The following is a 26174-nucleotide window of genomic DNA, read 5'->3' as shown; positions in this document are numbered from 1 at the left end:
CTCACTGTCCAAAGTAGCTATTATCACACTGAAGTGATAATTTATTAATTTTCTCATAAAGAATGGAAGACCCATTCTTGAAAAGTGCTTTGTAGAATTTCCTGCAATTCTGTTTCGCAGCAATTTTTGGCTTACAGTGCATTTTTAACGTGCTTTTTTTAACTTATTATTTCAAAACAGGACCAGATAAAGGAGGCGGGGTAGATACATGCAAGTAGAATAAACAAATAAAAAGCAAACTAGATGTCTCGTTAAAATGCATGTTTGCAACGCAGGTGATTTTAGTCGTTTCGTATAAACCCATTATCTACTAACGTTTCTTAATATGTTCTTACATCTTGTATTTGACGAATGTTCCTTGGTGGGTCAGCGGTAAGTCTACAGTTTTACATCGGTAAACTCCAAGATTCGATTCCCCCGCAGTAGACAGAGTTCAGATTGCTCACTGTATAACTTTGCATCACGAAAATAAGACTAAAACTAATAACTAATAATTAATTATTCGACCATCTTATTATCACTAAACACAGTAGTTTTTAGGGATGATTCGGGTAAAAAAAAGGCCGTAGTGTTTTATGTATTACTCACCAAAGTCTCAAATGTCTCTTATAACAAACTAAGAGACTTTTATAAACACCTAATTCAGGTTTTCGTGGTTTTCAAAAACTAACAAAATCTTCAGTTTAGCTAAAAAATATCACTAAATAGAGAACTGGCGTGCAGCATAAGAAACAATGTTCTGTTGACTATTCTGATACTGACGTCAGAAGGGCTAGCTCACCAATGTTTGAAGTTGTTGTAATGGTTTGCACATCAAAATGTTGTATTTTAACTTGGAAAGTACATAATCACTGAGTCGATATTAAAATTTTAAGATAATTAGCTATTGTAAGACTTTATAGCGTTATTCAGTTCAAAGGGTTTAATTACCTTCACCATCAAAGGTGAAGGAAGGTTATAATTTGTCCTTCTATATGTTTATCAGCACAATTTCTCGAAAACCGCTGAATGGATTTAGACAAAAGCTAGTATATAATTGGATTGTGAACAAACTTAGAAGTAATTAGTTTTTGGAGGATGAAGGTTACAAAAATCCAAAAATTATATACTCCTAACACGAGGACCAATTTTTCACACCATAATGATCCATAACTCAGTTACAAATGGTCAAATTTTGATAAAGTTGGTGGAAAGCATAAAATTATCTTGATATTATCCTCAGTGTTCGTTGATGGTCATGCTGGCACATTTTTATATTTATTTATTTTTTATTTTTTTGAATGTCGCGCAAACCTACGCAAGAGCTATTTGCGCTAGCCGTCCCTAATTTAGTAGTGTAAGACTAGAGGGAAGATAGCTAATCATCACCACCCATTGCCAACTCTTGGGCTACTCTTTTACCAACGACTAGTGGAATTGACTGTCACATTATAACGCCTCCACAGCTGAAAGGGCAAGCATATTTAGTGTGATGGGGATTCGAACCCGCGTCGGTCAGATTGCGAGTCAAGTGCCTTAATCACCTGGCCATGTATTTTTTTGAGGTTCGAGTATTATCAACACTACGTTATGGAAGCTATGCGCCTTTACGAGCGCCCCTGTAGTTCAATCTTGAATTCATGCGAATGAAAGGAATTCAACATTTAGTTGCAGAGAAACGTTATTCTTGTAAATGTTCAGCTACTTATGTAATGTAGGTGTTTTTTCTAGGTTTGTGTACTTTTTTAATAATGTTATTACTTGTAAATATTAGAGTTAGTAGGGTTGACGTCATCTAATACCCCAGTGGCACAGAGATATGTCTGTGGAAGTACACCCCTAGTAACCGCGTTTCGATACCCGTGATGGGTAGAATATAGATAGCACTTTTTGTAGTTTTGTACGTAATTACAAACAATAATGTTATCTACTCATCGCTTGTTTTTTTGTGCTGCTCAATGCGAAGTTAGTAAATAGTATGAAATTATATTTAACTTAAGAAATCCAGTTCTGAGGACCCCCAAAGTATTTAATTCGGGCATCTATGCAAAAGAACGTGACGCAAGTTGTTATAATTTTCTTCTTTCAATAGTATGAAATGCATGCTATTTGAAGAGTTATGATAAGTTAATTTACACACAGTACATCATAAAATAACGAATCTATTTTCACCTAGTTTGATCAACAACTGTCATACATCATGTAATAAGTCACCTTGCTCGGTTGACATGGTTGTAAAGCTTATTTGTTAGCCCTTCACTATAACTGTCGTTGTTATTGGAACTGACGATTCTTCGTTTTATTGACCTCAGAGAGTGATACTAGATGTAGAGATTAATTTAATGAAGGGTGATGTGCTACATGCGTTAGTGACGCATTTCTGAACCTGTAAAAGCGTTAGCTACGCACGTGTTAAATGGTTGGTCGTTCTGCATGTGTGTGTCTTTTCCAAATATTTTCAAGGAAAAGCGCTCTTATTGGCTAGTGCGATGGAAGGAAATAGACAAATAACTCCGAGTAAAGCACACATTGGGTGTAGTGTTTTTTAAAAAAGTCACATTGATTAATGTTCTAACAGTTGTTCTTTTATCGCTTATTCTGTAATTTATCTGGACCAAAGTTTACTATTACTTGTCCTATTTCATTAAAGTGTGTGTATATATATATATATATATAAATTGTGTATATATATATAAAGTATATATATATATTCACAATTTAAGTTTACTATAATTAACTATTGTGTAATTTATTGATTAATGTTAGAAACAAATGGTATAGGAACATGTTTGGTAATTTCTTATATATTTATAACAAGTAGTGAATAATAGTTTGGAACTTGCCTCTTTTATATTACATGAGAACACGCCTCCAAACGTCGACTGTGTAATTACTTGAATGGCAGGAGGTGTGTTAAAAAGATATTGATGAGAAACGATTACTTGGAACAGGCGTACACGTTGTATCTTTGGCTTTAATTAACTGCATATTAGAATAGATTTTTTATTTCGTTTCCATCGGTGATTGAACTACATTCTTGACAACGTTTTGAAGCACTTTTGTCGGAGATTTGATTGCATGTAATTTCAAATATATCGCTTATTTTTCTTATTGGAACTAATTCAGGGCTCGATTCCCGAGGCGGATAAACCGTACGTAGGCTAATGTGTAGCTTTGCTCTAAAAATAAACTTATTAAATTTCTATATAGTTCGTTCAATGATGTAAAGAATTTTAAAAAGTTGGCTCTCGGATTTAAAATAAGGTGTGTGTGTGTGTTTTTTTTTCTTATAGCTAAACCTCATCGGGCTATCTGCTGAGTCCACCGAAGGGAATCGAACCCCTGATTTAAAATAGGAATTTAACAACATCTCTAGTCGTTTTAATTGTTAACACGTGTTACAATAATGTGTATAACTAACTACCAGTTGCAATTAAAAAATAACAAATTTAATAAGAACGTTTCAACCTTCATAATTTATTATCTTAAATGTATTAATATATTATGGAAAAATACAAATGTGTTATTAGTGTTATACGTTATATTTCACAACTTTTATTGTTAAACAATTACAGAAAATGTTAACATTAAATTATTTATATATGAATTAGTTTAATTCGTTAAATAAAGAAAATTCGTTAATTAATATACACTCGTGCTGAAAACAAGAAAAAGAAACTCGCAGTATTTGGTAGAAATTTAAACAAGTTGGTTTTTAATATCAGTCTTTCAATTTATGTGTATATATACTAGTTTTATTCAACTATACCTTATTTACGTAACCTAATTTGAGCTGTTTTGTTTATCATTAATTTTACTTTCCATGGATATGATGGGTATAGTTTGGTTGAAATACTATTAAACACTATTAGAAAAACCCTAAGATTCTAAATAAAGAATGTAGTGTTAAAAACATAATAGGGATAATATTGATGTCTCACAAAAAGTGTAATTAATTATAATCATGCTTCACTGGCTTAGGAAAACGTTCACTCATAACAGTTTTGTTTATTTTTTCATATTTATAATTTATTTGCTTTTTCTTTTTGAAAATGAGTACGAAGACAATCACGAATGTTCCCTGGTGAGCCAGTTGTAAGTTTATGGACTTGCAACACAAAAGTCCGGTTTTTGATTCCCCCTGGGGACGAGAGCGTGGAAAGTTCCATTGTGTGCCTTCGCTTGAATACAAAATACAAAACTACGAATATTAAGCAGTTTTGTCTGTTTTATAAGCTTCAAACATCTTTTGAGCTTCTACTGCACTTTTCTGGAAACAGTAAAATATTTAATAATTACTAGAACTTGCAGTGAACAGTATAAGGTCTGCATTTCGCGAAACCCACAACCTAATATTTTTAATATTACCTTCTTGTTCATGATGTTCCCACAAGTGGCTCAGCGGCAAGTCTACGGACCTAAACGCTAAAGATAGGTTTAGATACCCGCGGGTAAGTGGGAGGGAGAAACACAGATGGCTAATTGTATAGCTTTGTGCTTAAACATAAAAAAACAACAACAAAATATTATTAATTATATTTATTAACCAAACTGGTAGTCGATAATATATATATAAAATAGTCCCCACTTTCTATATCATTAATTATATTTATTTACTAAACTAGTAGTCGATATTATATATATAAAAGTGTCCCCACTTTCTATATCATTAATTATGTTTATTTACTAAACTAGTAGTCGATAATATATATATAAAAGAGTCCCCACTTTCTATATCATTAATTATATTTATTTACTGAACTGGTAGTCGATAATATATATATAAAAGAGTCCCCACTTTCTATATCATTAATTATGTTTATTTACTAAACTAGTAGTCGATAATATATATATAAAAGAGTCCCCACTTTCTATATCATTAATTATATTTATTTACTGAACTAGTAGTCGATAATATATATATAAAAGAGTCCCCACTTTCTATATCATTAATTATGTTTATTTACTAAACTGGTAGTCGATAATATATATATAAAAGAGTCCCCACTTTCTATATCATTAATTATATTTATTTACTGAACTAGTAGTCGATAATATATATATAAAATAGTCCCCACTTTCTATATCATTAATTATATTTATTTACTAAACTAGTAGTCGATAATATATATATAAAAGAGTCCCCACTTTCTATATCATTAATTATGTTTATTTACTAAACTAGTAGTCGATAATATATATATAAAAGAGTCCCCACTTTCTATATCATTAATTATATTTATTTACTAAACTAGTAGTCGATAATATGTATATAAAATAGTCCCCACTTTCTATATCATTAATTATATTTAGTTACTGACCTAGTAGTCGATAATATATATATAAAATAGTCCCCACTTTCTAATCGAACTTTTTTATTTCAACATTTAACTTGTTCTGCATTTGCTGAAATCCTGATATGACTATTTGTCTGAGGATTTCACATCCTCTGTCAGTCTCGAAACGATAAGTCTTTTCTGCCAACTCTATTTCTTTCTCTGGGTAGTCTTGTTGCCTGAATTGAATATGTAGATTAACTGTTTAACAGAATAGTGTCAATTAAGTGTGTTAAATAAAAATAATTACTAATGCTCTTTCACACTAACTTATGAAACATCTCGCTACGATCAGATATTTTCATCGTGAGATGTCTCACAGTTTTCACGAAAAAAAAAAAGTTTTGTTTTGTGACATGACTGATGAAGGGCGGACAGTAGTTCCACCTCACGGATGTCAATGTTAGTTTGTATCTGTGTGCATTTATCAGTTTTGATAACAGTTAATTGTCATTTTAATATTATTATTATGTATTACGACGATAAACTCATGTCGAATATTCAGTTGCATAGTTCTTTTCAGTAATATGTCGTGTATATCCCATGAGCTTCTTTTAAAAGTGTCAAAGTCCCTTTCCTTGTTAACGAATAATTCAAGTGACAAACCCACGATCGTACAAAAGTTTTGGAATTTTGTAAACATATTTTTCAGTAATGGAAATCCTGCAAAATCAGTGTATTTTTATCAGTAGGTCATAAAAAAGCTAACCCACACCAAAGTTGCACTGATGACAAACCATACCTTTGAGTTAAATGAGGATATACACACCCTAATATGAAAACCTTTATAATGCATTACGCAGGTCCTGCGACGGTTCTATTGTCTTAATATACTTATTTACATATTCTACAATAAATCCTGTACGATGAATACAAAAATTGTATAAATTTTTCCCCATCGTGTACCTATTTTTCGCAACACATAAAAGAAAGATCACAACATGTCTTGACACCGAAAGACGTATATTTCGCGTAAAAAAATCAGGTTGAATATTTGTTTAGCATCAATGTTTTTCCTTTTCTTCCATTTTGATTGTATTCTTCGACTCCCGTAATAAATATGCCTTGGCGGTGGGTGGTGATGACTAGCTGCCTTTCCTCCAGTGTTACACTGCATAGCCAGGTGGGTTAAGGCATTCGACTTGTAATCTGAGAGTAGCGGGTTCGACTCCCCGTCACACCAAAGATGTTGCCCTTTTGGGGGCGTTATAATGTGACGGTCAATCCCACTATTCGTTGGTAGAAGAGTAGCCCAAGAGTTGGCGGTGGGTGGTGATGATTAACTGCCTTCCCTCTAGTCTTACACTGTTAAATTAGGGACGGCTAGCACAGTAGCTTTGTGCGAAATTCAAAAACAACCAACCAACAACCAACGTAACCTCGTTTCTAGCGTTGTAAGTCTGGAGACAATCCGTTGTGGTGGTAGTAGGGCGTTGTACTAATAACATAATAATTTGATCTCAGTAAGATATTTTGCTTTCCGATTTGTAAAAAAATTCTTAAGTGACAGAATAAAAGAAATATTATTTTTGAAATCTACGTAGCTGGTTTATTTAAAATTCATTATTAAAACCTAAACATCTTTTATGTAGTTTAAAGTTGCAAGCATGTGTTATTAAAAATATATGGTTTCTTTAAACCAGCTCTTCTCTCTCTTTGATTAACAACACACATCCCTCTAAAGTCCTTTTGTATTAATAAATATTCGGTCTTTCACCAATATTTGAACCTAAAGATTATTTGTACTTTTGTTACATTTTAAACCAAGTGAACTAACTTAGTTTGGTTTGAATTTTGTGCAAAGCTAAACTAGGACTATCTGCGCTAGCCGTCCCTAATTTAGCAATGTAAGACTAGAAGGAAGTCAGCTAGTCATCACCACTCACTGTCAACTCTTGGGTTACTTTTTTACCAACGAATAGTGGGATTGGCCGTAACATTATAACGCCCCCACGACTAAAAGGGCGAGCATGTTTGCTGTGACAAAGATTCGAACCCACGACCATCGAATTACGAGTCGAGCGCCTTAACCACCTGGCCATGCCGGGCCCTGTTTTATGAAGACAGTGTAACTTACTGAATGGATTTGTCTTCTTGAATAACACTAGTTTATTTGATTAACAAGATTCCTGTATTGATACCACACTTTAACTCTGAGTTGTATTATGTTTTATCCTGCTGTTGTTTCGATTATCATACTAATGCAGTTTTTTATACCTAAGTTTGTTAACTGCTAAGTTTGAATCAAGTTAAGTATATTATTGTGAGAAAAAACAAGTGATAGACAGTATTTGGAAATATTTAAAACATAGGCCTAAAAAGGTATTGTGGATAGTTTTATGGTCTGTAGTTTTAGCCGCGGCATAGCGGCTCATAGAACGGCTCTGAATTTGTTTGTTCAGATATTTATAGTTTTGGATTCAAGAAGCCAAACTCTTCCGATTGATGTATTTAACGATGCCCGATGTCTTTCAGATTAATCTACTCTAATCCTGCCTAAACAATTTCGATTTGAGAGTAGACGGATAGATACTTTGATGAGTATTAATATGTAATCGGGTATATGCGGATCACTCGCTTCATATCGTGGCGCACAAAAATATAGCCAATAAAAGAAAAAAAATGTCGCATATATGTTAATTTACTCTAACTCTGCGTAAAAGAATTTCAAGTGCCGCGACTGTTGAAGGTTTCCTCTTGTTTACGTATTAGAATATCACAACTTGTGGTATGTAATTCTACAGGGGCTATTTATAGTAGAATTGTGAGAGGACAGAGAAATTTTTTCGAGTTTGTTCATTCGATTCGTTTTGTTTCCCTCGTATTACTCCTCAATCTTTAAGTTCATTATTTCGTTTCAGTCATCGAGTATTCACTCCATGAGAGGCGACTGTGAACCCGAGAATTCGGGATTTGGGTTCTGTTGCCGAAACAATGCGCTTCGCACTTTGTGACCGTAGATGAGTCATAAGAATGGCTGCTAAACCCCAGTCTTCGATCAGATGAAAGTAGTCAAAGAGTTAGGAATGGATGTTACTGATTGTCTGCTTTTCCACAAGCCTATTTCTTTAAAATTATGGACAGCTATTCGCAGACTATGTACCTTGGCGCGAAACTCTGAAGAAAAAATAATAGCTTAAAGACAGTTTGTTTGTTTGCTGAATTTTCACTCAAGGGCACATGAGGACTATTTACGCAATTTCATTTTTTAAGTAGTAGATTATGGGGGAGAAAGCTACTCAACACCACTCGCCGCCAAATCTTGGGCTACTCTTTACCAAAAAATAGAAAAATTGATCGTATTATTATAAGGCTTCCATGGCTGAATGGAAGAATATACCCGACGAGATGTTTCGATCTCATAATCCACAGATTGGGAGGCGAGTTCCTTAACCACTAGCCCATGCCAGACCTTAAACAGACTTTTTAATGTTAGTTCAATGTTTGGTAGCGTAGCGTTAGTTATTCATATATTCTTTCTGAAAATATTTTCTAAGCTGAAACGAACACAGATATTTTTACTATGTTGTTTTGACAAGATTTTAGCCTTTTTTTTATTTGTTTGCTATAAACACACGTTTATCGTGAAATCTTTGAAATGCGTCCAAGTTCTCTATCCTTTGTTAACCTCCTGAAGTTGTATCTTCTGTTCATTTGTTGTCTTTTCATAGCCGCGAAGAAAATATTCCCAAAGAGCAAATAAAAAATATTGAGGACTCAGTTGCTTCTAAAAATAATCTACACAGTAGAGTAAGCCTGATGACTTACGAATGTCATCATTTGTGACATTAAAAAGTTCTTATTTTATTTGTATTGTTTGGTTTATGATATTTACCTATGAAACGTTTTGTGTTGAATGTGTTCTTAATTTTTGGTTCTAATTATTGTTTGTATTTTGCCTTTTATTTGAAATGTGCTGAAAATAATCAAAAACTGTACTCAACCACATGTGACTAAAAACCGTGAATATGTAGTCAAATAAAATGTAAAGAGTTATGAATGCTTCTATATTTACTGTTAGTAATAATAGTGCATTATTCAACGCAAAAGACGGCATGTTTTACGTAACAGAATGTAGGTTATAATGAATCATTCTGTTTGTCAGTAGACATAGTTAGCGCATGTTAAAAGGAAACATTTATAAAATAAACTTGAAATTTAGGACGGAATAAATACGAACAAATGAATCATACCAAGAAAGCGTCAAGATGAACAAGTCATGGTCTCTCTGATCATATGTCTAGCTATTTTTATTTAGTTTATTAGCTATACCGAGTCTCTCTTTTATATATTCTAATGTTTACCTTTTTATGTCTGTCATTGCTCTAGTCTGTTTTTATATTTACGTGCATGTAACTATCGGTTTATTTTTCATCTCTATTTTTGTATATTTTTGTGTCCATTAAAGCATTTTTATTGTTAACTGTATATATATGTAAATATATTTTGCTGTATTATAAATGTTAAAAATTATATCATTCAAAGAAGAGAAAAGCAACCTAAAATTAATAGCAATGTGTGTATTTAATGTTACATTTAATAATATCACCAGCTGAACAACTCATTACTTAACAATCTTAATTAATTATTAATTATTTTTATTCAGTGTATCTTTATACATTTCATTTTCCCTCTCTCATTTTCTACATCTGCATTTCATTAGGCCCGGCATGGTCAGGTGGTTAAAGCACTCGACTCGTAATCCGAGGGTTGCAGGTTCGAATCCTTTTCACACCAAACATGCTCACCTTTTCAGCCGTGGGAGCGTTATGATGTGACAGTCAATCCCACTATTCGTTGGCAAAAGAGTAACCCAAGAGTTGTCGCTGAGTTACTAGTCTTACACTGCATAATTAGGAACGCTAGTGCAGATAACCCTCGTGTAGCTTTGCGGGAAATTCAAAGTAAAGAAACAAATAATTATTTTTTTTTCTGTGTATTCGTTAGTAACAACCTTTCCGTGTCTCAAAGCTCGAGCAATAAATCGTATTTCCTTAGTAAAGGAATAAAATCTTTACAAACTTACGTCTTTTGTCCATCGTGTTGTTCTAGTAGAAGCCAAGAGTTAGTTGAGCTTTTGTTTTTTGTATTTTTCAATAGTCAATACTTATTTATATTTTTACTGTTTTCTTATCCAATATCTTATTCAACACGCGTCAAGAATTTGCGAAAGTTATTAAATATCCAACGTGAAGAATTACCTATAGGACATAGGGTATGTCAGGTTTCAAATGCAGCAGTGATTTATGGTGATAGTTGTTTGAAGTAAGCTTAATGACATTTAGAATTCATGTTTTTTTCTATCCATAAATATAAACAAGACGTTTATATGCAAGCCTGAATGCCTTGCTATAGCTGTGAAGACAGTAATTTAGTAGCAGTGATGGCAGCGCACTTTTAATAACGTGATTAATTATGATATTCTCAGAATGACTTGGACGCTACATTAAACTACTTGTACAGGTTGTTTTGTTTTGCTTGAAACATTTACATTTTAAAAATCGGCTTGTGTTTACATGCTGTTTGTGACTTGTAAGAACTTAGGAGTGGAAGCAAAAAAAAACAAATAAACTATGATTCGAGGTTCTGGGAGTCGGGTTGGCGAGAAATAAACTCCTCTTCACCCCATGTGTGAAACAGGTTGACAGAATAGATGTTGTAAGAAGAAACAGTTCTTAGTTTGGAGGTCTCGTGCAAATGGCATGTGAGATTTAAACATGGATTATACTATGGAAGGAATGAAAAGGCAGTAGAAAGCACAAACTGAAGGAAAAGCAAAGACAACCAGGGATAGTCTTTTCTTTCCTTTATACATAGCTGGTGTGTAGTGTACAAACAAACCAACATTTCATCCGGATAGTGCTTGAGCTGTGATGCTGAAACGAAACGAAAGAAACACGTTTGGTTAAAACACTATTTGTTACATAAGTTGTACGGGAACAAGTGTGTATACTATAATACTGGGTTTGTGAATAGAGTGGATAATTGCACTGTTAGTGTGTTTCGGTTACTTGCAGCACGGTAGTATTTTTTCGCGAGGTTAATAATTCTATTTTTAATTTTCGGAACTTTATTTAGGATCTATTAAGCTCATTTAACCTCAACTTTAAAAGCAGTTGGGTTATAAGGTTTCCATTGTTTTATGTGGAGAGTAACTGTTATGAGATGAACGAGTTTATTTAAGACATTCACTTACAAATCAGAATTAGGGCAAGTTTTGATGTTGAAACTTTACCTATTAATTTATACAATTTAAACGCTGATTATTTATTATTGTTATTTTGTATTAAAGAGATTTGCTATCATTCTGAGAACTGATGAACTAGCAGGCTAGTATTATTGTTTTCGAAGAAAAAAAAACGTGATTATGTAGCAGTCATTATAGAAAATCTACATCATTTTGATGTAGAGTATCCAAATATTTACGCTCTCTTAACATATTCATATGTTTTAGCAAACAAAAAAATGTAGATATTAGTTTCATAGAATAGTTAATAGTACATTATTGGTTGTACTCCAACATATATAAACACAGTTTCCTAATTTGGTAAATTTTAATAACAGATTTATAAAGTTAACAGGCAACATACAACTGTCACTTAATTAGAGAGATGTTTCAAATGATTGAATTGTTTTGAATTTCGCGCAAAGCTACAGGAGGGCTACTTGGGCTAGCCGTTCCTAATTCAGCAGTGTAAGACTAGAGAGAAGGAATAGTGGGATTCACCGTCGCATAATAACGCTCCAACGGCTGAAAGAGGGAGCATGGTTGGTGTGACGAGGATTTGAACCCGCGACCCTCAGCTTACGAGTCGAGTGCCTTAACCACCTGGGTATGCCGGGCCTTTTTCAAACGATAATATTAAATGCTTATTATTACAGTTTTGTTTCAAATCACAAAAATGTAATATCTAGTTTATAGAGCTGAATCTTATATATTCATATATTCTAGAATTAAATATAAAAAAGGTTGTGACCCTCATCATTAAGCGATAAACGCAGATGCAGGTTTTTTTTCTTTTCGAAATCATCATGTAATCTCTAGTTTGTTTTAATTAAGGCATTTGATAAACCTAATTATTTTTCCAGTGGTCGGAAATATCTAAAAATGCCTAATATTTTTTAATGTTTTGATGTTTCGGAGCCATGAGTGGGGGCAGGGCTGTGAAGGCAGGCTATCATAGGTTTGGAAAAAGAAGTGAAAGTGTTTATCCGCCCCTGCAGTTTTATGGCCATATGACAGAAAACATCCATTAAAATATATAATTACATGCATGTAAAAAATATCATAAAAGTATTTTATAGAACGACCGATTTCATAAACACCCCTTTAACGGTATTAATACAGGGGCACTTCAGCCTAAAGAGAGTATAATTCTCCTCGTGATTCATGGCATGTGCACGTTTTACTGACAATACAAACAGCAACGTCAAGCGTCCCTTATATGACGTCATAATAGTGGTGCGAGAGGTTAATTATCTGTAGTTAGGCTATCTTAAGGTGAGGTACGGATACAATATCAAACCACATTCATAACGATCTTCAAACTGAAGGTTTCTAATTCGTTGTGAATTTTGTTCATGAACTAAAGTTTTATGCCCTTTCGTAGCGAAAGAAGATCTGAGGTCATCTTAATTCTATAACTAGATTTTAGCGCACGAGATCTGCGGTAATATATTTGAAATTTGAATCGAGCTTGCTCAATGTTGGATAATATATCCTTCATTATGATGAGCTTAGTATATCAAATATAAATCACGATGCCTCTCACGCCTCGTTCGAAAAGTATCAACCTCTAGCTAGGCTAACGTGAACTACTTTAGCTGGAAACCGTAATTTTTGACCAATGTAATACGAGAATTGTTACTCGGCGTCAGCAGACACGTTCCGTATTTGAAATTGTTAACTAGTTAATTATTTCAAACTATTTTAACTCTCCTCAACTTTATCGCGTTATGAACTACGAACTTTGTTGAATTTTGGAAATGCTTTTGAAATGCACAAGAAACTAAAGTTTGTAACGAAGAACACTTCTTTGGTTATTTCCCGAAAAGGGAACCGAAGGAGGAACCACCTTTGATAATCACTCGCGCCCCTATAAAGTAGTGTATCAGACAGTCAGCCAGTAGAAACTAAAATTACGTCACAAAAGAGATGAAAAATATTGTAATTTGTACTGTCATGATGTTAGTAAAAATGCGCAAGTCATGAATTACGAGCAAATTATGCCCTCTCTAGGCTACAAAACAGCATAACATATGAATTTGAAAAGCGACAAATAAAAATATTCTTTGTTCCAAATTTTGACTTTATTTACTCCTGAAACAAAACACTTTTGAGGACCCTGGAGAAGCACATATTGTTATAAATTGTTACATCAAGAATACATAACAAGAACTTTCCACAGCGGAGCCGCTTTCATGAAAATTTAGACTAATTTTGATCTATCTTTTGTTATCAAAACAAACAAAATGATTTAAAGTAAAGTTAAACTTTCATTTTTGACATTTACTGTACTTTTTAATACGGCAATAACAAGAAAACACTTACTTTGAAGTGGTCTAGCCAAATTCTGATAAATGAGCGGATACACATTTTCACAGTAAATATAGAATTTACATTTCTTCATGTTAGAGTGCCTGACATTTTTAAATTAGTTACATATTAACCATTAAGAACTGTTAATTAACATTATGCTCATTTTTGTAACTGACGCTTTAAGTAAGTATCTATAAGTTGTATAACGAGGAAAGTTTCATGTGCTGAACAACAGATAGATGATTTTCAGTTAACGGAAAATAGAGCAAAACATGCATGTTTCCATGTTTTATGACTTTTCAGCAGCCTGTACGATCCATTTCAGTTCGCATTAAATTTTCGATCATCATGTAAGTTAAAAGGCAAGTGAATCGAATTGTTTGATGCTTTAGTTTAGACAGGCTAAAACTATTATTGTAAAATAATGTCATTCAATCTCTCCATCAGTTAATTTTCCTTTAAACCAGGTATCTGATAACACTATGCAACAAGTTTTTACTTTTTCTTGTTCTTTTTCTGGACAGGAAGTGTTATTTCCCAATTGCTTATAGCTGAAGTAAACGGAAAAGACCTATTTTTCTCTTTAAACTTTACTTTTGTGACCTGGGACCGTATAATGAAAACATGATGGGAGACTATATTTGGGGGCTGATACGTGAAAGTGATTTACATTACAGTCGCATATCTCGAAAAACTACTCACTTCTAAATATTTTTGTTCATTTTTGTATAACTTTAATATAAATACATGCAAATCTTGATTCATATGTTGTTTTATTCAGACCTTATGTAAATGAAAATATGCAAATTTGCCCTTTTTACATGGAAAATAGGTTAGTTTCTAAATTTCATTATCCAGGTCACAAAAGCAAAGTTTAAATGGAATTGTTCCCCGCTAGTACAGCGGTATGTCTCCGGATTTACACCGCTAAAATAAGGGATTCGAGTCCCCTCGGTGGGCTGAGCAGATAGCCCTTGGTGGCTTTGCTATAAGGAAAACACACACACACATTGAATGGAATTGTGGCCATTTTCTGCACTTTTACAACATAAGCAATTAAGAAATAACACATACTATCCAGGAACAAAATTTGTGTTACATAGTATAATTCATTATATTGTCTGGATTGTAAATAACTGATAATTTAAACTCATGCGCATGATTGAGCATTTCTTAGAGATCAATTTACATGTTTAAAATTCGTGATTTTACGTTTTAATATGAAATATGGTCAAAACAAGTAGTAAGATAAGTGTGACACCAGTTCTGCATGTTTAAAACCAGAATATTGTAATTATTTCGGTGTTTTTAACCACTTCTATGAGAGAACGGTTTCACGAAAAGTGTTTAGTGTCATACGTGCTCCATTCATGTTGAAAATGGGATTAGTTCCAGATTCTCTCTGAATGTGCGAGTGTATCTATCTTCAAGGTGAATAGCAACTTATTTGTAAAAGAAATGGCACTTCACACTGCACTGGTACTTTGGACATGTTCTTGACACCATTGCAGACGAGATGTTCTTTTTCGTGCTATGAGCGAAAAGCATCTTAATGGAAGTATGGTGAAGTGTATTTGTAACTGCTTGAGACCTAGAATAGCCTGATGGTTAGGGCACTCGACTCGCAACCTGCGGAATCGAATTTATTCATCGAACATGCTCTTTCTTTTAGCCTTTGGAGCATTATGAAGTTTCGGTCAATCCAACTGTTTGATTAGGGTAAAGTTGACGGTTGGTGGTGTTGAATAATTGCCTTCTTTCTAGCCTATCACTTGTAGATAAAGTTACCGCAGATAGGTTTCTAATAGCGTTGCGCAAAATTCAATAAGCAAACTAATTAACTAACCGTTTGTGCGCTGATTGACATGGCGTCCGGTTGTAGCTGAAAGTATCTAATTTTGTCTTGTAGATGGTATTACGGCATTATAAAATCGACAAGTAGCAATCGTTTGCTTGTGTTGTGTCCACCTGTACCATTGGTTTCCGAACAGTACAACAGTCTGCTATCGATACTCTGAGATAGTTGTAGTCAATTCAGAATAGCCTGTTGTAATTGAAAGGATTCCAGTTTCCCTGTAACTTCCTACATTGAGTTAGTGTACGTTTTTGTAAGGTCTTTAGCCGTACATAATGAACATTTTGAGCCTCTTTCAACTTACTTCAAAGTGTCAGGCTGATTCACTAAACACTGATACTTCAAAACACATGAACAACGAATTCAGGGGTAGGGGTGAAATTTTTTCAACAGGAATTTTGCCTTGCCATAGTTAAGATATTATAAAATTCGTATTATTTTTCGGTGTGTGTATATATATATATATATATATGCATGAACCATAAGTTCAGATATGACACGCGATAATTTAGTTACTTTTACGTTTTAGGCGTACAATTACACGAAGGAAATAATCAAAAGATGTCACACATAACTGGTTTATTTATCCTACTTTGCTTTCCGTAATTTCTTTTTTTTTCTTGACTTAGACTTGTCGAATAGAGGTTGCTGAATATATATATAATATTCTGCTAGACAGCTAGAGAGATAATAGCCATCATTTGTCTCTGATCAAGTGGCAGATTAATAACAGGGGTAACGTTTATGTTATACATGCTGTGCTCTCACTTGGGTTGGGAAATCACTAGGGAAGGAATCTTCTCCATCTTGGTTATATATCATTATATTCTCAACGTTATTTTCGTAATAATATATTGAGTTATAGACATAATTTTTTTGTCAGAGTTGTAATTTTTTCTAAAAAAAATGACTGTTAAGTGCTGAAAACATTTTGTTTCAAACCTATTTGAATAATGAATTATGGAGACTGTGCTATAAGTTGGTACGTGGTTTGCATAATTATATAGTCTATCTATTCATGTTTTTTTTTTTTGAGAAGACATGAATATGTTAAACGAGAAACAAATGGCTGGGCATTTGCTTCTTGCATGAATATGTTGATGTAGTAAAAAATATTGAATTTAAATAAACTATTTCTATTGGAGCATTTAGATATGTTAAAGACAGGTTTTAGTCTGATAAATACGCTAAAGGGCTTGGGCGTTTATAGAAACAAATGTCTCTGAGGTAAGCTTGAGGTTTATTACGCTAAAATATGAGGTTCGATTCTTCGCATCTTTCAAGTACACGATTGTGTAGTTTTATGCTTAACTGACAAGAACAACACCAGAAATTCGAAGTTTTCATTTTGGGTATTAACTGTAGGTTTGGTTTTGTTGAATTTCGCGCAAAGCTACACGAGGGCTATCTGCGCTAGCCATCCCTAACTTAACAGTGTAAGACTAGAGAGAAGGAAGCTAGTCATCACCACCCACCGCCAACTTTTAGGCTACTCTTTTACCAACGAATAGTGGGATTGACCAAAATATTATAACGTCCCCACGGCTGAAAGGGCGAGCATATTTGGTGCGACCGGGATTCGAACCCGCGAAGTTTGGATTACTAGCCGAGTGTCTTAACCACCTGACCATATCAGGCTCATTAAGTGTGGGAAAGAATCATTTACAAGATTTAAACCCTTTCGGGATCAAATTATTTAATGATTTTTTTTTATAGTCAAAGCACACCAATAGTTAACGGGTAACGGTTTTATACCGATAAACTGAATTATCCAGTCATCTGAATGTGTTGAGATTATTACCAAATCAATAAATCCCACATTTATAAAATATTTAGAGACACCTTTTGTATAATCATTATATAAGTTCTAAGAACTCAGATTGTTAGTTTAATTAAAAAATAAAAAAAGCATGGGTTCGATTAACAAAATTAAAACAAAAAGAACTTTGAACCATGTGTTATAAACATATTACATTAGAATCTTGTAAATAAATATTTTTCTAATTCAAAACGCCCTCTGCTAGTAGCCAGCGAATATAATGTGTACTAGATCATATTCGTGATCGACTAACAAGTATGTAATATTTACAGCATGCATAACTGATCGCTGTGAAAAACTCATTGCAAACTTTATTCAAACATTTCTAGAGAATAGAATTAGCTCTCATTAGTAGGTCAGAAGTCGGTCAGTTACGATAAGAATTAATATGATTTTAGTTTACTGCGCTTCTTGATGAAGAAAGGACTTAACAGTTCTTTTAGCAGCGAATAATTGTGAGTTTGCTTATGAGTGTGTATGTTAATTGACATAACGTACGGTCTCTATGTAGCGAAGTCTTAAATTTTCTGTTTTGTAATTCCTTTTCTAATAGATGCAGTATTTATTTTCGTTTGTGATTAAAAGTATTTATCTATGAACGACTAAGATATACTGTTTATATTTCTTAAAGTAAATCCTTATATTATTTTCTAATATATCAGACTTTTTTGTATCTAAGTTAGAGTTCTATCTTTACATTACAGCTTTTTTTTTCTGTTTACAGATATTAACTCGGGTCAATCCACTAACAAAGTCTGATTTTATTGTTATTTTACAGTTTGGTTCTGTGTTTAGAATAACAGTCTGGATTTTCCATTAGATAAGTCCACTATTGTATTGTAAGATAACATTCAGACTTTGACTTTAGGTAAATATCTGGTTCTGTCTGTAGATAGTAACCTGTATTTATTTTTCCGTAACTGCTTATTCCTGACTTTAAATAACCATCTGGTTATGGATATAGGTAATAACAAAGATTACCTTTTAGATAGTAACTTGTTTCTACTTTTTTGATAAGTGCTTATTTCTGACTTTAAATAACCATCTGGTTATGGATATAGGTAATAACAAAGATTACCTTTTAGATAGTAACTTGTTTCTACTATTTTGATAAGTGCTTATTTCTGACTTTAAATAACCGTCTGGTTATGGATATAGGTAATAACAAGGATTACCTTTCAGATAGTAACTTGTTTCCACTTTTTTGATAAGTGCTTATTTCTGACTTTAAATAACCGTCTGGTTATGGATATAGGTAATAACAAGGATTACCTTTTAGATAGTAACTTGTTTCTACTTTTTTGATAAGTGCTTATTTCTGACTTTAAATAACCGTCTGGTTATGGATATAGGTAATAACAAAAATTACCTTTTAGATAGTAACTTGTTTCTACTTTTTTGATAAGTGCTTATTTCTGACTTTAAATAACCGTCTGGTTATGGATATAGGTAAGAACATGGATTATCTTTTAGATAGTAACTTGTTTCTATTTTTAAGTAACTGATTGTTTCTGACTTTAAATAACCCCCTGATTATGGATATAAGTAACAGTGTAGATTATAGTTTAAATAAATATTTGGCTCTCTTTCAGACAACTTTAAATAGCTTGGATTGTCTTTCAGGTAATGTTCTGGATCTGCTCTTATACAATTTTCTGGTTATGGTTTTAGATAATATTTTGTTTCTTGCTTTAGATAACATATTGGTTCTGTCATTACGTGACACTTAGTTTCTGTCTTTTTTAGCAATCTGGACTATCATTTTAGGCAACGGCCTGGATATGTTCTTTCTAACTTTCTGATTTTGTCTTTCGGTGACATTTTGATTCTGTCTTTAGACAATATCCTGAATCTGTTTTTTAACTTTCTGACTCTGTCTTTAGGTGATATTTTGGTTCTGTTTCTAGACAACAATTTGGATCTGTATTTTTATTTTATGATTCTGTCTTTAGGTGGCATTTTGGTTCTGTCTTCAGACAACAGCTTGGATCTGTTTTTTAACTTTATGATTCTGTCTTTAGGTGACATTTTGGTTCTGTTTCTAGACAACAGCATGTTTCTGTTTATAATTTTATGATTCTGTCTTTAAGTGGAAGCCTGAATCCTTTAGATAGCACCTTGGTTCTGTCTTTTGAATAATTGTTTGGTTGTATCTTAATAACCTGTTGTTGTTGTATTTCTGTCATTAGGTAAATTCTATTGTCTAACGTAGAGATTGTTCACCGCTGAGATAGTAGTAAGTCTTCGGATTTACAACTATAAAAATCAGGGCTTCAATTCCACACGATGGAGACAGCAGATCAGATAATTGGATGTGGCTTTGCTTTAAAAACACATACACTCCTAAGTGTGTAATTTAATATTTAAATAATTAATTGGCTTCTATTTTTGAGTAACACCTAACTTTAAGTTAACATTTTTTTCTTTCACTGGATCACAGTTTGTCCTTAGTTTCAGATTATTTGTTTTATCTTAGTGGACAATAGTGGTATTGTTTCTTAAGATATTTAGATAACTAGTTGGACCTCCCTTTAAATCACCTGCTTGCCTACATTTTTACTTAACAATTTAGTTCTAAAAGCTTAGCCATGATATTGTCTTAAAATAATATGGCTCTCTAGTCTGATAAGAGTCTTACACTATCGGTGGATAACAGAAAAACTAAGTCTTTAGCTTATGGACATATCCCTCAGTAACAGGATAATTTTATCTGAATAGGTTAACAATCTAATTTTATTTTACAGGTGATCATCTACATATCTGTGATCGCAGTTATACGTGCTGCACAGAAGAGATGGAACACAAACTGAGCACACACAGCAGAGTAGAGTTCGACAAGCTTCTGAAAGACAGCATCGGCTCCTTGAAAAAACTCTTCGCTTCCAATACTTTAAAATTCGACAGTGAGTCTTCGATTTTAATATTTTTCAATGTATATGATCAATAGTTTAAATCGAAACAGATAACACACGGAATATAAGTAACTGCTTTGGTGATATTGTATAGTGTCGGCCCGGCATGGCCAGGTTGAATAAGGCGTTCGACTCGTAATCTGAGGGTCGCGTATTCGAATCCCCGTCGCACCAAACATGCTCGCCCTTTCAGCCGTGGGAGTGTTATAATGTGACAGTCAATCCCACTATTCGTTAGTAAAAGAGTAGCTTAATAGTTGCGATGGGTGGTGATGACTAGCTGTCTTCCCTCTAGTCTTACACTGCTAAATTAGGGACGGCTAGCTTAGAAAAATTAAAATATTTTCTCTGATTTTACGTTTTTCTTTTAATAGTTTTTAATAATTAATTAATATACTTTCAATTTGATCTGAATTTTGCGATTTAAAAGTATTTTTTATCGTTTCAGTGAATTTTTTTGATGTCCCCTTATTTCTGCATTGATATAGTCGGTTATCGATGCTAAAACATGGCTTTTAACACCAATACTTCTCAAAATCTGTTTTTGTTTCAATGCTTTTATCGAAATTGTTACACTCCGGTATGCATAGGAAGCAATGTGTTGTGTTTTTTTTTAAACCATGGAACTTGTATACTACTATAGCTGTATGCAGCGTTATTTGTGTTATTTAGTTTAGATACACTTAACTTTAAACACGCTCGATGAAGTGTAAACTTCAGTTAGACATGCCAAATAAATCTGTGAGGTCGCTTAACTGGTTTGACTTCTTTGCTAACTCTGGGTTATAGGAATGGTGCTGTTTTTTGTTTCTACATTCTCTAGAAACGTGTCACCATTCCTTGATCAAACACTTTGATTATATGTTACTGGTCAAATCTCAAATGCTTTTAAAACACGTTCTTAAGTATTTTTTATTCAATCATTCTCTAAGTTTTACAATTCTTTTTTTTATAATATATTTTTCACCCTGTCAAATATTTTGAAGCTGGACGTGGCTTAATGGCTAACGTTCTCGGGCTGTGTTTTAAAAATTCGCTCTGCGCTTAGGGGCTAATGGTTTGTTATACGTGTGACGATCAAATCTCACAGTTCGAGCTGAGAAAAATAGTGCAAGTGTTGGTCGTGGGTGCTGTTGACTTGATTAATTGTATTCTCTTGAAATAAAAACAATAACAACAAATAAAATAAGTTATTTTATCGTATTTTTCTTTATTGTATTCACCGTTTAACGATGAGTTGACTCTTATAAGAATTTTTTCATTTCCTTTGAATTTGTTTTATTTACGTTTCTTCTGTGATACTCGTATATTTGATTTCTTGCATAATTTAAAAATGGTAGAACTTCAAAAAAAATGTTTAAACCTGATATCGCCTTCTCAGTAGAGTGTAAAATGAATCGAAAATATGATGTTTTAAATTATTGATGATATAACTACATGTTTTCATGTTGAATACACTTGTTACTGACAACAAATATAGCAGAAGTTTTTCAAGACCTTTACTTTAAACGAAAGTAAACATCAGTGCCATTTTCTTAGTACTGTGGTATCATTGGTTAATTTGATTGCTGCAAAGTGTGTTAGATAGATCCGCCTTGTGTCAGGAGGATAGATAGAATAAATCGTGAAGTAATACCAAATAGAACGAAACTGAATTGAAGCAAAGAATAGATTGAGCACCATGTGTAATGCGAAATAATAACAGTTTTCATTTATTCACAAAAATAATTTACATACTTGCATTGGACACTTCATATTTTAGTATACATGTGTTATCAACTGACTTTCTTCCTTGAATATATATTTCCGTCAACCATCTCTCTTGAAATCCCGCAAAGTACTTTTTTTTAACTTAAGGGGAAAGTGTATGATTCATCGATTGCGACAAGTGCTGTCACGTGACTGGTCATCTTCATTTAACGTAGATTTATCTTAGATGTATCACCTTTCTTGCAGGAGCATAACATTGAAAATATAAGATGAGATTTTTCTTTCATACCAAATTTAATCTTACTATAAAGACCAATGTCAGTATATTGTAAATTGAAGATTGGTAAGAACGTAATTAGACGACTAAATATAAGTTGACTCATGTTGCACTCGTTAAATTTCTGTAGAACATGCTTAGTGACCGTTTGAAGCTAAGCTTGTAATGTTTATCAGTGTTTGAAACCAGGTGACATTTCCAACTATAAAAGTCAAAAGTAGTCACGTTTACTGACTTCACTTCGTTCCCAACTGAATCACTTAAGAGCCATTCAGATAAATTTTGCATTGATAAATATAAAACTTCAGAAATAACTTATTTTTTACCTTAATGCAAGAAGTTGGTCTGTTCAGAAGTAACATTTACGAGTAAACGTGCCACAAAGAAAGATCTACAAGCGACAACAGGAAGACATGCGTGCTCCAATAAAACTAGCTTTAATGCTCAAGCAGTAGAAAAAAGCTTGTAAAGGACTCTCAATAATGTGAGATCTCTTATCTTAATAAAATTAGTGCTACATTAAAATAAGTTTCAGTTATAAGTGTTCTGTATGCTTTCACAACTTTATCGGTGAAAGTAATTTCAAGAAGTAACGAATAGTAATTGTTAAAAATTAAAAACTTTTACATGACAATCCTTCTTATTATTTTACTCAAAGCTTTTAGTAATAATTGTATTATGATTGAATTCTGCAGCTAACGTATAGTTTGAACTCGAAAAGCTTTTTAACGCAGTGCATGTATGCAGGCATTTCCAGTAAAATGTTTCATAACTTAATTTGTTACGTCTTTATCCAGTATCTCTCATATTTCTATTCTAAATTTATTAGCGTGCTTATAACTGCATTAAAACACATTTTTATTGTTTTGGTAGAGCTATTACTCTAGTGTGACCTTATTCCAGAATAGCTGTCTTGATATATTGCTAACACTTTCTAATTTTGTCACAATACCCGTAGGTGCTGGGTAGGGAACCTAGCCTGAACTCCCTTTATCATATTATTGAAGGTGGAACTAATGTATTCTAACAATGCAGTTACGTGTAGTAGAATAATTATTCTATAACTTCTAGGTTATTTTAGTTCAAACACTTCCTATGTTGGACACCTGGTGTTCGTGCTCTTATAATGACGTAGCAAATGTTAGTGGTAGAAGAGAGGTACCTTTTAGCTATATTTTAAGAATATTACAACCAAGCTATTATTTCACGAGATTTCGAGTAATATTTTCAGAACATAAAATAATTTTAGTTTTACTTGGGGTGTGTATGAAAAATGTGTACAACAGCTGTATTTTTAGTGTCTGTGGGTAATTACAATGCACTTATCAAATGCTTTCTGAAAATCCAGATATACCATATACCTGTACTCTCACCTACGTAAGCAATAATTTATCAAAAGAACGTCAAAAGATTACTAAGATAAGATTTTTATCCCAGTGAAACCATCTTGAGTAACCAGAAACATTTTGAACTTTGTTAAATAAATTTGCAAAGCAACGTTTGACCATACGATTAGTACTAATTATGGTTTGTATTAAAGATTTTAACGATGGTTATAGTGTGTCAGACCGTGGATCCGACTCTCCATAGTACGCGTCTCTTTACTACTAAAATAAAAAGGATCAATAATATGATATGAGGAGTTCAGGTTTGGTAGCTTTAGTAACTATATAGTTAGCGCATTACGCAGATTCTCAGTGGCACCCGCGGTATAGTTCCGCAATCACAACATTAGAAACCTGATTTCGATACCCGTGACGGGCAGAGCATAGATAACACACAGTAAAGCTTTGTGCGTAATTACAAAATAAACGTTTACCACAAGAAGCATTTTTTAATTATTACGTTTGTTAAAAAATTGAAGAAAACGAAGAATATTGATGTCAGACGAATATACATCATCATTCATGCTGTGTGTGAAATCTACGTTTTTAGTCTCAAAACTACGTGTTGTGGGTGTGTATTGTTTTATGACATTTGGTGAAAAATCTGTATGTGATAGAAAGAAATGGATATCATTTATGGAATCAGCATACAGAAACTGCCGTAGAACAGGTAAAACTTTTAAGACAATAAAATCATCGCAGGCCTGTGTTATTGATCGGAAATTACAATTAATTACCATTAATAAGCTTAGTGTCAATTAATATAGCACTATGGGAGCTCATCGTTAGCTCAAAGCAAGTGCACTTAAGTTAGCGTAAACATTTTCAAAAATATAAGTCAAACAAATTGAAAATGATGGGATTTAGTATGAAATTAGCGATCAATCCCGTTTTATTTATTTTTTCATTGACACGTTGTATCAAAAAGGCTCATTGAGACATAAGAACAATATCCGTACTGAAATAATTTTGAAAATTTGATAAAAATTGGCGGTAATTGCTTTTAAAGAACTGCCTTTGTTGTAGTCTGTCTGTCTGTCAGCTTAGAATTGGGAACTATTGACGTAGACAGCCTTATGTAGCTTTTGCGAATGTTCGAAACAAACAAACGTAATTAACGAAAGGTTTTTAATCTCTAAAGGGGCGTGCCAATTGCTCTGCTGTTCGTTTGTAGTAAAGTCAGCTGTAACGGTATTCTTTCTTTGGATATAATTATTTTATTCACGACCAAATGACCCAGTGTAGCCTACTGCTTAGCATACTAAGAATTTAAATCTTTGAATTTATGTTTCGCAACTTATTGACGTAAACACACACTTCGTGAATATATTATGAGAGTGACTTTTGGGTGTTCAATGTGGCCCGGCATAGCCAGATGGTTAGGGCGCTTAAATCGCAATTTAAGGTCGTGGATTCGAATCCCCGTCACACCAAATATGGGTTCCCTTTTACACGTGGATGCGTTATAATGTGACGGCCAATCTAACTATTCGTTGGTAAAAGAGAGCTCAAGTGTTCGCGGCGAGTGATGATGACTAGCCACCTTCCCTCTAGTCTTACACTGCTAAATAAGGGACGGGTAACGCAGAGAGCTCTCTTGTAACTTTGCGCGAAATTCAAAACAAAACAAAGTACAAACTGTTCAACATTAAACGAAAATATTTCAAGGAGGGTTGCTTTCCTGTAGCTCATCACATGCACTTTTTGGTTAGTGTACATGACAGAGGCGTGAACTGGTTCACTAACAAGAGATGACAATCTTAGACTATTCAATCCAACAATCATGTGCTTTAAATCAATGACCCTCTATAAAACGGAAATAAAGAGCACGATACGTTTCGAGATTGGTATTTATTTCGTGAGTGTGTTGTTTACAGTTTTAATATAATAATATATATTCTACCTTTTCTGGTACTATAATAATAATAACTTTATAATTCAATAGTGTAACTCATCTCCTTTCAGTGGCTCAGCAGTATGTTTGTAGACCTGTAACGAAAAAAGTGGATTTATATACTCGTGGTTTGCACATTGTGTAGTCCATTGTGTAGCTTAGCGATTAATTACAAACAAACAGTGTAGTTTACTTAATTTTCATACAATATATCCAAAACTTTTACATTTTTAACTAGGTCATACTCGTTAACTGCTGCACATCACCATCACAATGTTTTTCTTATAATAAAGACACTTGTGCCATGTCCACCAAAGGGAACCGAATCCATCATTTTAGCAGTGTAAATACGATGAGCTATCGTTGTCCAAGCGTGGGGAGATCCCCCATCAGAAAATTAACGGTTAAAGTGTAACATCTTAAACTTCTTTGAATTATCTAATGTATTTTAATCCAGTCGCCTGTTTG

At 33.3% G+C, this 26174-nt stretch overlaps 1 protein-coding gene across 3 annotated transcripts in view; it reads left to right on the top strand.

The window, feature by feature from the left end:
• Positions 1 to 26174, top strand: part of LOC143249611 (glypican-6-like) — a 125085-nt gene that overhangs the window by 27404 nt on the left and 71507 nt on the right. For all 3 annotated transcript variants that reach the window (XM_076499756.1, XM_076499766.1, XM_076499776.1), the window contains exon 2: positions 20273 to 20431. In XM_076499756.1, the coding sequence (XP_076355871.1) occupies positions 20273 to 20431 (159 nt within the window). The remainder of the gene's footprint in view (positions 1 to 20272; positions 20432 to 26174) is intronic.

This window comes from Tachypleus tridentatus, chromosome 1, assembly GCF_004210375.1.
Source record: "Tachypleus tridentatus isolate NWPU-2018 chromosome 1, ASM421037v1, whole genome shotgun sequence".
Taxonomy (NCBI): Eukaryota; Metazoa; Arthropoda; class Merostomata; order Xiphosura; family Limulidae; genus Tachypleus; species Tachypleus tridentatus.
Note: the sequence above shows the minus strand (reverse complement) of the source record. Positions and strands in the feature narration are given on the sequence as shown.